The sequence below is a fragment of the Syngnathus acus genome, chromosome 16 (assembly GCF_901709675.1).
Source record: "Syngnathus acus chromosome 16, fSynAcu1.2, whole genome shotgun sequence".
NCBI classification, from domain to species: Eukaryota; Metazoa; Chordata; class Actinopteri; order Syngnathiformes; family Syngnathidae; genus Syngnathus; species Syngnathus acus.
The window spans coordinates 11,320,127-11,335,933 of record NC_051101.1 but is presented as its reverse complement, the minus strand read 5'-3'; the positions used below and the strand labels follow the sequence as shown (position 1 = coordinate 11,335,933).

Sequence of the window (15,807 nt, the reverse complement as noted above, 5' to 3'; positions counted from 1 at the left end):
CAATTGTTACCATGTTTGTAGTTTTTCTAACTAACGGGGACACCAGTTTAGGTTTAGTTAGAACTCCATTTCCCATCAAAGCTTACGTTTTACCGGAAGTTTCATTTTCGTTTCCGTGGTCACCACGAGATCGGTTCGCCGCTGTTCCTGCTGCAGCAACGAGCGGTGTCGAAGCAGACAGGGGCGAATCATCACTACCACCACCTTGCACCTTCACACTTTCTACAATACGATGAAACTATCAACAATATTATCCTCCCTCTGTAACGGCATCAGTTGCGTCATACTACTGGTAGGATCTTTTTCTCATCCCCGGAAATGACACTTTGATTATTGGCAAAAGGCAAGCTAACGTTAGCTGAGGGCTCTTAGCTAACCAGCCAGGCTAGCGGTTAGCTAACCGAGCAGCCTCCCCTGTCATTAGACGTGGCTCTTTTTGATGCTGTTGTCGTGATTTATATACCAAACCGGCCTTTCATTGGAGCGGATTTATATCCTTGGCAGGACCACTCTTGCGATGGAAGTTTTTGGCAACCGATTTTGCAGTAGCCTTTTATGCAAATTAGCCGGTGATGTTGCGTGACATTATCGATGGTCCTTTAATTTACTTTGTTTTGATCTATACAGTTCGCGTGTTATTTGCTCAACAAGCAGTATGTCCAAACTTTTGACAATAACATGCATGCTCTCAAAGTTTCTTACTCTAAGCAGACTGGCCAAATATTTTTCGTTGGTAACATGTCATTATATTCGTTTGGTCGGATTAGTATGTTTAACACAAGCGTTTACGTAGGATTGTTTTTGCAGTAAAGATGTTTTATACTTTTTTGTAGTTTTCGATTGATTCCTTCGTGTCTGTGGGTGATGCTCGCCGGTTGGCGAATGCCTCTGTTGTGGCTCAATCTGATTGGTTAACAACCCGGAAACGAGCGGTGCAACTTTGTGTTACTTTGGGCCTGACCTAAAATAGTTTGCACGGTTATTTTTATCTTACTGAGTTAATGATGGAAAATATAAACATCCCTTTGTAGCAGAGTTACAGCGGCAATAACTCAAAACAGGCGATTTATAAAAAATAGCATGCAAGGAAACCATGTTTTTGCTTTGTGATGTGGGCAGTGAATCTTATTTGTCTTTACGTTCAAAACACTAAAAATAGAAAATTCCTTCCGTCCACCAGCTCAAATAAAAATGCATTGATGACAAAGAAATCCTTAACAGGAGATAATAGCAAGCATTACATATAGGATTTCCATGTTTACATTCTCAAGCTAACTGGTTAGGGCAGATTCCCAATTTACTATACAGCGGAACTAACTTTTTCCATCACTTGGTTAAACCGAGAGCCGTGCACTTTCTTCTTTTCAATTTTCATTGGTAAATTATTTGACCAAGGCTGCTCTTTGTACTCTGACGACTCTGCGAGGTTGCTGCGTGTGCAGGGCAACACCCGTCTGCCATGCCTTCTCTTGTTGTCAAGCATGATGTGTTTTCAAATTACAAAAATACACTAAGAGTAATAACATGGGGGCGGAGACAACAACATCATTGTAAGGCTGTTCTGTCAACTCATTGAGGCCGTTTCAACATATATCGCATACAACTGCAACCTGAGTCATTTTTATTTGTCTAAACCGAGTTGTGAGTCCAGGATAAGCATTAAACTATCTTTATCGAGTCATTATGAGAAACACTCCTATATTTGTTCTGTGGGAGATAATGATGGCTGCTAGACATTTGCTCTATTTAACATTATTTGCTTTTGATCTTGTGGGTATGTTCACACTTGACAAGTTTGGTGACGTTAAGATGAACTCGCAATTTCTCTGATAGTATGGTTTAGGTTTTGGAGCCCTCTGTAAAGTAAATATGTAACCCCCTCCGCTAATCATTTTCCATAGGTGATGGGCCTTAGTACTCCCGGACAAACAGAAATCACCAGTTTGGACTCCGCCAACATTGATGACGTTTTAAGTAAGACATCGTAGAACACGGATCACTCAATAAACCTGTCGCTGAATTTTCATGAATGACTGTGTCTGTTTGCAGACAATGCTGCTGTTTCCTTAGTGAACTTTTACGCTGACTGGTAAGTGACTTCTCTGCTCTACATAGATTTCAATGTTGTAAACAGACATTGACGACCCCCCCTTGGTACCTCAGGTGCAGATTTAGCCAGATGCTCCATCCCATCTTTGAGGAGGCGTCGAACATCATGCGGGAGGAGTTCCCGGATATGAAGCAGGTGGTGTTTGCACGAGTTGACTGCGACCAGCATTGTGAGTGTTTACATCTCCACCCTTTTCTTGCACCGCCCCGCCTCTTGTGGAAACATAAATCTTCTTGTTGGCAAAAACCTAAAAGTGCTGAAAATGAAAAATTGGTTTAAAAAAAAAAAATTGGAGACCTGAATCAAGAAGCCACTGAAAAACTTCTTTTCAACTAACACTTGCCACCAAGACTTTCCTGACAGTGTCAATCAAAAGTGAGCATTTTGTTTTTACTTTATTTAGAAAGCTTGAATTGGTGATGCTGTTATCTAATATCTGCAATCCAAAGAGCTAAAAAGGAAATGACATACTAATATCGATATCCTTTCAAATAGCGGATATCTGTTTAGCTCCGTGCACGTTGATGATAAAACGCTTTCAGCAGTTCAGCCCCTTTCATGTTAAACACGCCAAATGGAAACACACCATATTTGATGAGGCCACATACGCAAAGATGGCCGCCACACCAAACGGCAGCGTAGACACAAACCGCCCGCCCGCCCGGCCGGCCGCAGCCTTTTGAGATAAAGCAAATTAAAGGGAATTATTGATGACCCGCAAACTGTTTGAAGACTAATGACAAAACTGCTTCTTCCTGTGAAGCCTGGAGGCTTAGAGATGCCCTGCGGAGAGATTGACACCTGCCACATATGTGCACACACACACACACAGGGAGGGAGTGACTGCACAGCGAATATTTACCCCTAGTGGGGGGCAGCTTTCATGTGGGAGATCAGACCTCAGAGCTGTCTGGAGGTTGTGTTTTCAGCCTTTTCACTGCCACCATCGCCGCCGCTCTTTGACGTTCACTTTATGCACCCCCCCCCCTCCCCGTGTGTGTGTGTGCTCACTCACCCCTCTCAATCAATCAATTACTTTCTTACTCCGACTTCGCCTTCTGTGTAGCCGACATAGCCCAGCGCTACCGCATCAGCAAGTACCCCACGCTGAAGCTGTTCCGCAACGGCATGATGATGAAGCGAGAGTACAGGGGTCAGAGGTCAGTGGCGGCCATCGCCGACTTCATCCGCCAGCAGCAGGTTGACCCCGTGATAGAGATCCACTCGGAGGAGGAGCTGAAATCTGTTGACGTGAGCGGCAACAACACACGTTTGTTATCGGGCCGAACGATGACTCGCGTTCAAAATCGACATTGCAATGAAGTGAGTTTTCCTGCTCCCACAGAGAAGCAAAAGGAACATCATCGGTTACTTTGAGAACAAAGATTCTGACAAATACCGCGCCTTTGAAAAGGTCGCCAACATCCTCCGAGATGACTGCGTCTTCTCGGCGGCATTCGGGTGAGTTTTCTTTTGTCGTTGGCCCTTCCGGCAATGTCTCAACATTCTCGCCCCGCAGGCCCGTGTCCGAGTCGGAGCGCTTCAGCGGGGACAGCGTCATCTTCAAGCCGGTTGGGGAGAACATCCCCGACATGGCCTATATCGGCCTCCTGGACAACTTTGACCTGACCTACGCTTGGGTTCAGGACAAGTGTGTTCCTCTGGTCAGGGAGATCACCTTTGAAAACGGAGAGGTTTGCCCACACAGATCATCATCATCAGTAAGATCTTCCAATGGTCATTTTTCGAACAATCCTGTCTGTTTTCCAGGAGCTCACTGAAGAGGGCATCCCTTTCCTGATTCTGTTCCATCTCAAAGACGACAACGAGAGCTTAGAGAAGTTCCAGCAGGAAGTGACTCGTCAGCTCTTTAGCGAGAAAGGTTAGCGGGTTTCATTTTTTTGCGTGTTGTCATTTCCTCTGCTTTTTACTCAACGTGCTGTATCAGATCCGAACTTGGCAGTATGATGAAATCCATTTCATTGTCACTGCACATGCATGAGAACAGAAATTCACTTATCCGTTATAACTTGTTCAAAAGACATGTAAAAAAACAACAACAGTGACCAACAGAGGGAGACAGAACAAAATCTTAAAATGAATGTCCCATTTTTGAATCTAGGGATGAAAATTAGAATTGTTTAGTAGTTTCTCCTTTTTGCAGGTTCTCAGTTTGATTACTAACTGTTTTGCTGTTGCTCAGGGTCCATCAACTTCCTGCACGCCGACTGCGACAAGTTCCGGCATCCTCTCCTACATATCCAGAAGACTCCTGCCGACTGTCCCGTTATTGCCATTGACTCGTTCAGGCACATGTACGTGTTCCCGGACTACAAAGACCTCAGGTAAGTGCTCACCGCTTGCCTTCGATCTTCTCTATTGCAAAAAGAACAATAGACAGAATTATGACTGTGTCGAGCTTTTGGTATTATTTACAAAGGACAATGAAAATGTCGCCAATCTTGTACAGCAACAATTTTGAGTTGTTTTTTTTACACAATTCTACCAACAAACAAGTAAATACTTTCAAACTATTTTTGTTAGTTGAATTGGCATCTACTGGAACGTGTGCACCAGCGTTACTGCAGTAATCACATCATGTCAAAGCGATGAAGCAAATCGAATTACAGCTGACCACAAATTTGACTAGTGCCTCCTCTCTCTGCTTAATGATGTCATGAGCCACCATTGTTCTCATCTGCCTTGATAACCCCCCCCCCCCACACACACACACACACAGAGCATAATCAGCTATTGCGCACCAGCCAAAAAAACGTCAGGCCCTTCTTAAACTTGTCCTTTCTGAATGGGCCAGGACAGCGGCGCTAATGTGACATGATTTGGCGCGGGCAATAAGTGCTAAACTAATCCATTCTAATCAAATGTGCTCTTATTTATTCTCCCCCCCCCTCCCCAATCAGAGCCCGATCACATAGACACAAGCCCCGAGGACTGACCGGGGCCTCGCTTGGCCTAATTGCATCACATCAGCGCTGCGTGTGGCACACAGCTTGAAATTGCATTAGTGCAGCGTATGTTGTATGTATGCACTAAAGTGAGACACACACAAGTAACGCGACAGCCGCTCATGACCTGTCTGTAATAAGATGCTTTATACATTAATATGCCTTCACGTCACCGGCGTCTTATTGTCCAACGGGTCCGACCAGACGTGTGGAATGTGCCGTCGGAATATGCTGCCGATTGATGACGATGTTGTATGTGCGCTGAATATTTCGAGTGATGACGTGTTGCGTGTGCGCTGAATATTTCTAGTGTTCCCGGCAAACTGAAACTGTTCATCTCGGACCTGCACTCCGGAAAACTACATCGAGAGTTCCACCACGGTCCCGATCCCACGGACAGCGCGCCCGGACAGGTCTGGCTACACGCACCGCCTTGAGAAGCGAACCTCTCAGTCACCACAAACACAATCGGATAAGATCCAATGCAAGAGGTCGATGAAGAAAAATGGCCACTGATATCAATGCTCAGTTTTGCTCGTATGGTGTTCCACAAGGTTCAATTTTAGGCTCCCTGGGTTTCATGCAAGCAACTAACGGACAATGCAAAAACCTTTTTTAAATTGCTCGGCCTTTGTGTTTGTGATCAGGAGGAGATTGCCAGCAGCCCCCCGAAGAGCTCCTTCAAAAAACTGGCACCCAGCGGGTCTCGCTACACCATCCTAACACGGGACCGCGATGAGCTGTGACCTCAGCCGCCTTTCCTTCCAGTCACCTTTTGACTCCATGCCACGCCTCGGGTGGGGGGGGTGGTTGTAGGAATGTCCCGGGAGGGGGGCTTTGGGTCAGGACACAGGCCAGCGGGACACAACAGCAACACCCTTACTGAAAAGAGAGATGAAGAAGAACTGGCGAGAACATGTGAGAAAGACAAGCCCATGACACAACTATGTTGGATAAACCTATATTTTCTTAAATCGTAACATTTTATTTTGGATTTTGGGAAAGGGTGAAGACTTAAATGTGGGTCAGAAGTTTTTTTTTTTTTTTTTTTTCTTCTCTCTCGAGCTTGTACATATGTTTGTGTTCCATGGCATTTGTTGTTCTAAATTAAATGCACCATTATTTTTCTTTAGATTATTCCATTCACTCTTCACTCCACTTGTTCTTAAACGTGGCTCGTTTTCCATCAAGGTTTTTCCGACGTCGCCTCACGCGGGCGATTCTCCTCGCGTGTTCTTAAAAGCACAAGACGCCATTTTGAAGTCGTGGCATCTTCTTCGTCTCTCCGCAATATTTCTGAAGGATTAGAAAACACATTTGCTACTTGGTACTACTTTGTTTTTTCAATCAGGGGTGGGGAACCTGCAAGTACATTTACCATTTCTAAAAAACAAAACAGAAAATATACTCCTGACAGGATTTTGGGTGAAATTTGACAGCGAAGCTAAAATTCCCCTCTAACCTTTACAGGTGAACTGAATTTGACCTCTTTGAATGAACCGTTCAGTGATTCAGTACTTTTGCACAACTTGGCAAAATTCACAACGATCAATGAATGGACCAATAATTTCCTACTCCAATTACAATTGGCATTTAAACCGTCAGAGTCATCATGAAACCAAGACAATAACTAACAATTGACCCCACAAGATGTTCTCAGAAGGATGAGGCCACTGAGCTGAGAGTCATTCAGCAAGTTGCAACAGATAGCGGAAGAGTTATAGAAAGTCACAGAAGTAGATGTACTTGGAAAATAATTTTGTCAGCAAGCTACACAAAAAGTAATGGAACATGTCATTGTCGGATGTTCAAAAGGCTCGAGAAGGTCAAATAAAGTTAATCTGTAAAGTGCCATTTTGGGTTCATCTTGGGGTCAGTCTTTGGGTTACCGTGTCAACTTTTTGTGAGTTAAGATGATTTATACTGGAATTTCCCCTAACAAAAAATTCTGATTGCCAAAGATTCGACTATAATTATGAGCGAAATTATTTTTTTTGTGCCGTGCCACTTAAGCCAATTAACTCCACTGTGATGCAAAGTGATGTTCTGCATAAGCCCATCCAACCATGTTTTTGTACCATGTATGTCAGAAAGAGGAGCCCTCTTAAAAAAAAAAGAAAGTTTTTAATGAGTCTTTGGTACAAGTTAGCGATCCTTGAAATGGATCCTAAAGTGGACTTGTTTTGATTTAGGGAACTTGTTGCTTAGTTTTTACTGTCCAATCGAGGCCAAGAGACATTGGGACATATCAGCCCACACACGAAAGAATCGGGAGGGGCTTGCCATTTCCAAACAAGTCATCTCAAGAGGGGAAGAATTAGGAAAAGGGATGATGATTAAAAGTCATTTTACAATATATTGTGTTTTGCGTATTATTGTGTGGCCTTTATTGACATTGAAACATTTAAGATGGCAACATTTAGTTTGGCTGACAAGAAGCTATAAAATAAAACATGGAGCACATTACTTGAATCGCATGTTGGCACTTGGGTGTGTTGTGCATAAGTTAATGAAAACTAAAGTTATATCAAGTCAATGTGACTAGAGATTTGTATCATAATGAAGTTGCAGCAATTTCTCAGAAGGCAACATTAGTAGGGGAGACTTCATTTTTATACTAATTTGATCTAATACATATTACATAATAATGCTGACCCAAAATTTTGTTTTTTGAAATACGTGGTGTTCCAAAAATGGGATATTTCAGATTTCAAAAACATAATTCCTGCTCCAATACTGGGATAATTCTTTCCTAGAATCCTTTCATAATCACTTTAGTCATGCCAAATGCATCAGTAAAATTAGTCTCGCTGATCGGGATATGTACTCAGCGGCCAACTGCTAGAATGCCTGTGTGACTTTTTTTTTTTTGTAGATGTGCCGGTTGATGATATGGCCTGCATTGAAGGGCAAAACTTAGGCATTGTTAAAAAAAAAAATAAAAATGTTGGTCAGTAATTTATATTTGAAAGTATTTCAGGCAAAAAAATAAAAGTTTTTTATAGTGTGCAACTTTTCTGACACACTTTGTATATTACTGCGGGCCGCTAAAAAATGGGCGGCGGCCCGCAATTGGCCCACAAGCCATAGTTGTGACACCTCAGGTTTAAAAGTTTTTTTAGTTTTTTTTTTTTACATGGTCTTTTTATATAAATTTTTTTTTACCTATCACAGGTGGGTGTGACATTTTAGTTTTAACTAAAGTCCTAATCAGTGTAAAATAGATGACAAAATAGGGAGAATTTCTTACAGGAAAGAGGGTTGAGCTCTGCAAACGTGACCATGGTGCCTCCATTTTGTCAGTTTGACGCAGTTCCACTAAAAAGTATCATTACACATGTCATAAATGCAAATGGTTTTTGCATCCGTAGTAGTGTAACCGCTCACAGTCCTGATTATGCAAGCAGCATCAGGCGGCCGGCGGGAAACTCCATGGCTCACTCATCCTTGGCTGACCCGGGGTCGGCCGGCGGCGCCGTCAGCTGCTTCATCTGCAGCGCCAGCAAGCTTTTACGGTGCTTCTTCACCAGGCTGCCTCCCGCGAAGCCAAGAGCACTGCCCCCCACCACGGCCGCGCTCGCCGCTTTGAGTCCAATCAGCAGGCCCAGCGGGCCGGCGACAGCGGCGCCCAGGAGCGCCCCGGCCAAAGGCAGTATCGCCAACTTGTAGCCTACTGCCTGCAAGCATAGCACACACACACCCAGACATCAGCGTTAAAATCAATCACACGCGGATTAATAAAGTTTTTTTTTAATTTGGTGCAGTTTGCGTTGGACGGTACTAGTCATGGCTATAATAATAATCCTTATCAATTAATTTAGCTTTTATGTAACTTCTCTAATTTTGGATTGATTTTCCTTATTTTTTTTAATTTATTCCTTATTTTTTAACAAATCTTATATATATGAATGTGTCAGTAAAATGGTAAAAATAAGCATTGATCTCAAATCGTCCAAAATATGAAATAGGACTGTGTAAATTGTAATCCTTGGCTATAGCTGTTCCATTAGACAGAACCAATTTACATCGTTATCTTCGGAGCTGTGCATGCATTGCAGTTTGATTTTTCTCCTTTAAAAAGCATGTCGCTGACAAAGTTTTCGTATGCATTGCATAAATATTCTCAAAGATTACAAATCACGCCCATCCCAAATTTGGATGCGTGCTTGTATGCTCACGCGTGAGCCAAAAGAAAGTAAAAATACACACACAAACCAGCTTGTGTGTGTATGAATGTAAAAGCGACTCTTCCACTACAGCTTCAAACTGATTCCATTATCTTCCTTGGCTGCTTTTGCACCCGCTATCATCAGAGTGGAAGGTGCTTTTTTGCTGATGGCAATTAATGAGCCCGTGTGCGCACACACAACACACACTCCCACACACACACACACTGTTGATTAACCCCTCACTATTAAATTAATCTAGTTCAAACGTTAACCTCCCTCGACTACACCCCTGTGGCAGCCAATTCTAATTCCACCTGAGCTGAGTGTGATATATATATATACATACATATATACATATATACACTCACACACAAGTATGTGTGCGTGCGCGCGAGCAACGTCCTTTGACCCGATGACAGATAACGAGCCGTTTCAACACGTTAAAACATCTGACGTCGCTCTCATCTTGCGTTATCTCCACAAACCCCTTTCGCCTAATGTGCCAGCTCGACCTTGTGTTGTTCAATCACGACTCGGTTACCTTTACGGCTCCCCATGCAAATAGGCGTTAGTCTCTCGCATAGAGATGCCAGAAAATTGCGGTAACGGAAGATTAATTGATTGCATTTTCATCTCGGTCGAGAATTTAATTGCTCTGCCGGTGTATTTGTACGCTCGCAATTTGGCTACATGGCCGAGAAGTCTTTTTTTTTGTATCATAGCGTCCACAGTCAGGGTTTCATTTTAATTGGGACGCCTGAAGAGACCATAGTGGTTAGGGCAAACTTTGCCTCAGAGTTAAATATAATCCCGACACCCAAAAAAAAAACTAACACCCAAATGAATCTTAACAAATGAATTGAACGGCGGCGGTGTGGGTGTGTGTCGTTAAGCGTTGAGTGGCTCCGCCACGTGATTCACGATGACGGGGCCAAGCGTTGGGCATTTTCGAGTGTGTCATAAGTGCGAAGGCCACCGAGGTACACTCAGCTCTCCGAGTGTGCTCGCTCAAATGGCAATGAAAAACATGAAGCGCTTTTCCCCAGCTCTTCTCCATGCTCTGCACACACTGACAACCTCTCCCATCCCTCTCCTCTCTCAATTTCCTTAATTGTGGCTTTCCTCCGTTTTCAAGCGGATCAATAGGGACAAACGCTGTTGGAATAGCTGCGAGGCAAAGTGCCATCGATCTCAACACGCACACACACACACGCCGTGTGTGCGTTTGCGCATTAACACACGCCATACACACCTTCCCCAAGCTCTTGGACCCCTCCTCCACGTTGGCACCGGCCGTGTTGACGTTGTCCTCAATGCTGTCAATCTTCTCCTGCTGGGACTGAAACACAGGGGTTGGACACACACACGTATAAATATGTACACACACACACACACATGTTCTGGTGGCAAAAGATATGCACACACATTATTAATTGTTATTTTGGTGCTTTTAATTGTTATCGTGCAGGTTGGAGGTATACTTAAAGATGACATTTGTGAGGGATGTGTGTGTGTGTGTGTCTCATGAAATATTCAGAGTGGCAGCTGTCTCTCTCCCTATGAGGGCCACATGGACACAGTGACCAAACAACAAGGAGGGCACTTTCCATCTCCTCCGCCTCCCCACATCGCCACTTTCCATTCATAGCACTTCACTTGCACAATACCGCGTAAAAAGCTTTCTTTTTTTTCTTTCTATTCGAGCACAAAAGATCCTGATTGAATATTTTAATTTTTTTTGGTTTCACTGCACTGGTGCTCGACTTGGGAAGCGGTAAATACAGACAATATCAGAAGTGCAAATACAAAATAAATAAATAAAATAAAAATAAGAAATTTTTTAGCCTGAAATTTTGTTGGAATGATTTTTTTTTCAAAGTGAGGTAAACATACTTTACCAATTTAAAAAAAATCGATTTGAAGGTCGGATGAACTTCTGTATGAAGTCAATTACTTGGAATACTGCTGTGATGAGTTGTAGCATGCACATGATGCAGGCTGGAACCAAATTGGACATCCCAAAAACAATAATAATTGAATGATGAGAAGAACTGAAAGCCAATAAGCTGCTATAGTCATTTTTGTTTTAATGTAATTGAAATGTCTGGGGCTTTGATCAAACCAAGTTATTTCCTTGTCAGACTGTGAGGAACCAACATTGTCCGTTTTAGGAAATGATAAAGATTCAAAGTAATAGCGGAAAACACCGCAAACAGTACACACATGATACACGCACAGTGGTTGTGCATGAGAATATGACCCCCTCCCCCTGGTGGCGCCACCCTAACCCCTAACCCCCCGAGATGCCGGAACAACATGTCTATGCTCTTTCCGCTCCTCCTCTCGCTTGTTTTGAACCATCACAACATCTTTCCTCTCTCTCTCCGCCACTGTTAATCTCTCCTGCCTCCATCCCGGAGGATGGGGCGATAATCTGAACCGTCTGTTCTCCACCTGCTCCGAAGCATCCCCATGTGTGCCACCTCCCCGCCCGCGGACACGGCTGCTGTTCAAGCTTTTCCCGCCCCTCTCCTGAGAGGCCCCCGAGGGTCCCCCTGCAGGAGTCCTTAAACTGATCTGCGCTCTCAAAGGAGCGCCATCAGCAACGCAAACAGAGCGGGATGGAAAAAAAAAAAAAAAAAAAAGCTCTCCATGTGAAAGCCAATTGTTGTTCATACTTACATGGACGAGCACGGAAAAGCTTGTCACCAAACCACTCAGCTGCTTCAGATCCTGAAAGGGGAGGAGGGAAAAAAAAAATTTGAGGCATTGCAGCGCACGTATAAAAATATCTTATATCACGTTGGGCACCAAAACGAGATGGGACCACTCAGTACCTCCTCAAGGTTGTCCCAAGACTCAGCAGCACTCTCCTCGGAAGGGATCTCCGGTAGCTGGGTTTGAATTTGCCAGCCAGAAACGGACTCCTCGTCCGTGTCGGGCCCTCGACCGGATGCTCGAGCAGAATCAGGCGGCGGCGAAGGCGGCGTGGACAGAAGGGCGGGGTCATCGTGCATGCGCAGAAAGTCTCGCGTGGCGGCCGACGCCCTGTCCTTAATCGGCTTGACCATCTTCTCCACAGCGGTGGCGTCTTCTGGCCGGACGTGGCCGCATAGCTTCTCCATCTCTCTGATGTTTGCTCGTAGTTGCTGCAAAGATGACAAGATGATTAGCTTTGGCACGTTTGGGAGTGTGAATGCTTGGTTGTGAAAATCTTTTTTTTTTTTCGGGCCTCCTTTGGATCGACTAGGCAGACTTTTGGCTTTCGATGACGCCTGTGCTTGACAGCTGTCTGTCCGTCCTATACACTTAACACAGTGCAGCAACCCATGAGTCAGGATTAACACCATCAAGACACAGGAAAGCACTCTGTGCGCATCCCCGGGGCTTGGGAGTGTAGTGGTGAGAGGATTGGTGGGTGCCGACTGGCTTCTTGGCAACAGCACCCCTCTGGGAATTTCAAAGCCATCATGTGCCGAAACACACTCACAAAACATCCATTCAAGTTTGGACATTGTATTTTATTTCTGTTTGTGACGAATGTTGAGCTAGGAACCAGATGCAATTAAACGTGGGGGGAGAGATGCTAAATTTAGAGAGTTTTACAAAATTTGGGGAAAATAAGCCTGGAGGGCTGTGTGGTTTATGGGCGACCTGTGCAGGATGTACCCAGGCTGGTACACAGTGTCAGCTGTGCTGGAACTTAATGGCACGCATTCATGATCCTGAACAGAATAGGCAATCTAAAAAGAAATAAAAAAAACAAAAATTTGGGACCCTGAAAGGCTTTAGAAAACACATGGCAATCAATAAATAACAAAAAAAATGTGCATGACATCGACATGTCACGTAAGACTTCCGCCTCAAAAGGTTAAATCGGGGCATTTTGTCTTTTTTTTTTAAGGAGGGCGGGTGTATTTGAGAAAGAAAAATAGCCTGAACAAGAAGCGCTAAGAAAATAATTTGACAAATAGCAAATATATTGACTCGTGATAAAATCAGCTGCTAAATAACACAAATAATGAGAGGGATAAGCGACCACTGATCAAATCAGAAGAATTCTTATTCACACAACCTTTTTATGAAAGGGGAATTCCAGCTCAAATTTAAGTCCATTGAAATGCACTGGTGGGAAAAATAATAACAGAAAATAGAGCAAATTCAAACCACAGATGTCTTTATGATTGATCACAAATGACATTGTGTACCTGAACTGTTCGGCTGGCATTGATATGCTCCTGATGAAGGCGGTCCCATTGTTGGCTTTGCTGGTACTGCATAAAAGATGGAAAACCAATCAGACATTTGTTGTGATGTGGATGCCAGGCTGCGTTATCTGAAGTATCACCTTTACTATGTTGTTGTGGTGTTTTTGAAGCCGCTCGAGGTCAGTGGGGAGAGCCACTTTAATGAACTTGTGAATGGGAGCCTCCAGGCGCCTCAGTGTCAGCTTGCTTCCTCCCTCCGCCATGGGACCAGACGACGTGACTTCACACTTGTCGGGTTAGAACATATTAGAGAGGCATAAGAGTGACTGCAAAGACATCAGATAGACATCAGAAACGTACTAATACAAATTTGATAGATATTTGTAAAATTTATATCTTTGTAAAATTTATATTTATATATTATACAAATTTTATATATGTAAAATGTATGTGTATATATTATACAAATTTTATATATGTAAAATGCATATATATACATATATTGTAAAAGTTTTATATATGTAAAATTTCTACAATATATAATCGATGAAAAAAACGATAATGCTTGAGTTGACAGAGACACACTATTCAATCGACTCGTAAAGTTAGTTGCTCCGTATTGTTTTGATGCTAACTGTGACACAACAACATCGCATAAAAACGGAGCGAAATTCAACCCACATATGGCAAAGCTTACCCAAAAGAATTGCTCTCAAGTGCAATAATTATGTTTCCCCTTCCATTGTGTGGCGAAATATACAACAATTGCTGGCTGGTAGGTTTCTGACAGCTGTTATTTGTAAACAAGTCTCACCCAAGTGCGTCGACGAAATGTTTCCGACCTCAAACAACAAAGAACATTATTTAAGATTCCGCATGATGGTCGAGTGATCTTATATTATTGACGACGTAAAGTTTACATGAGTATTTGGCGGGAACGTGACAGCACAAATGATAAATTGCTCTGACCGTCACCGTGGGTGACCCAAGGTAAAGGCTCCTATTTTTCTTAAAAATAAAATAGTTTTCAGCCGTAATGAAGCGTGTTTCTCAAACCAATGCAACCTATATACTCATATTATCGGAAAACATTGAATTATTGTGTTTTCATCACTTAGCATACCAGCTAGCACAACTAGCATAGACTCGAAGAAAAACTTTTGACTTATTTGGAACACATTCACTATATTGCCAAAATTAGCATAATACTAAAACGGTATTAACTTATTCTCTTTCTTTATTGGTAAAGGAATTATTCAACTGTATTTTTAAAACATACATCTCAAGTACCTGAGTTTATGTAACTACATTGCGCCAAACACAACAAAATATATGATAATGACCAAAAAAAAAAAAAAAACATTATGGTCTGTATGGTAAAATACCAAGAGATATGTGGGATTTCCCCTTCTTTGTGATGTATGTGGGTTAACTGAGTGTTTCCACTTCATTTTCTACAGCACCTTTTACCTTTGACATTTAGGCCAACCCCCCACACATTCTTTCCTCCTTGCAGGGCAACATTGATGCACATAGTCCCATACCACAAGGGAGTTCCCCTATGTGCTGTTAAAAAAGAAAAAAAAAAAGAAATAAAAATCTACTCAGGTTGTTTGTGCACATGTACACAACTGCTTGTGTAAGTCTTTGTCCACTTCCAGGGGACTGCCAGACTTAGAAGTAGAACAAAATCCTGATTGTCAAATTGCAAACCATCAAAAATCTAGACTCTATTTTATATCAACACTGAGAGTGTGTGTATGTGTGTGCGATGCTGTGTGCGTGAGTCAGCCACAGGACTCAGGTGTCGTCCATTTCGGTTTAATCCAGGAAGTTTATCAGCAGGGGAGGAAGTCAGCGGGTGACGCGGATCACTTAATACCTCCTGCTTCTTAAAGCGGGCGCGTAATCATCACATCCTGGCGGCTTAGTGAAAACAGTCATCATCTATCGCGGACAACTTTAGTGGGAGAAATACAAAATAATATTTCCACCATTAACTGGCATAACGCCCCTAAAAGGGGTCTACAGCTGCACTCTTCATTTATATTGGTCAATATTTTTCTTTAAAGGGGAAGTGAAGTGAAAAATTTCCTTTACAATAATTTGCTATATAATAATAATAGTAATCAAAACACCTCATTTTGATTGATATTGCTTTAGTGGAAAAGGAATTAAGATGCAAAATCAACCTGTTTTTATCATTTCAGGGGCGGCCATTTTGCCACTTGCTGTCGACTGAAAATGACATCACACTTGCTCAGGGCTTGGATAACGACTGAGAGAGAGAGCGGGAGAGAGAGAGAGGTAATACCAAGGTAGGACACCACGAGAATTGAGAAGAATTTTTAAAC

The 15,807-nt window shown here is 42.9% G+C and overlaps 2 protein-coding genes across 4 annotated transcripts; one reads left to right on the top strand and one right to left on the bottom strand.

Moving 5' to 3' along the window:
• The first annotated feature begins 130 nt into the window (after nt 1–130).
• erp44 (endoplasmic reticulum protein 44) lies at nt 131–7,430 on the top strand. Its single transcript, XM_037274501.1, has 11 exons — nt 131–292; nt 1,902–1,974; nt 2,050–2,089; nt 2,164–2,279; nt 3,177–3,361; nt 3,456–3,571; nt 3,630–3,804; nt 3,881–3,992; nt 4,314–4,455; nt 5,387–5,489; nt 5,724–7,430. Exons 1-11 carry the CDS (start codon nt 233–235, stop codon nt 5,820–5,822), a joined length of 1,221 nt encoding a protein of 406 aa, XP_037130396.1. The 5' UTR covers nt 131–232; the 3' UTR covers nt 5,823–7,430.
• Nucleotides 6,136–14,288, bottom strand: stx17 (syntaxin 17). Of its 3 annotated transcripts, XR_005100679.1 has the most exons (8): nt 14,151–14,288; nt 13,594–13,740; nt 13,454–13,519; nt 12,083–12,394; nt 11,928–11,978; nt 10,498–10,584; nt 8,464–8,753; nt 6,136–8,394 (listed from the first exon to the last, which is right to left on the bottom strand). XR_005100679.1 is itself a non-coding variant. In XM_037274570.1 (7 exons), the coding sequence occupies exons 2-7, from the start codon at nt 13,714–13,716 to the stop codon at nt 8,514–8,516; spliced, it is 879 nt and encodes a 292-aa protein (XP_037130465.1). In that variant the 5' UTR covers nt 13,717–13,779; nt 14,151–14,288; the 3' UTR covers nt 6,136–8,513. The 3 variants fall into 3 exon arrangements, 2 of the variants coding, with proteins under 2 accessions (XP_037130465.1, XP_037130463.1); XM_037274570.1 differs by having other exon boundaries at nt 6,136–8,753; nt 13,594–13,779; XM_037274568.1 differs by having other exon boundaries at nt 6,136–8,753.
• Between the last annotated feature and the right edge of the window lie 1,519 nt (nt 14,289–15,807).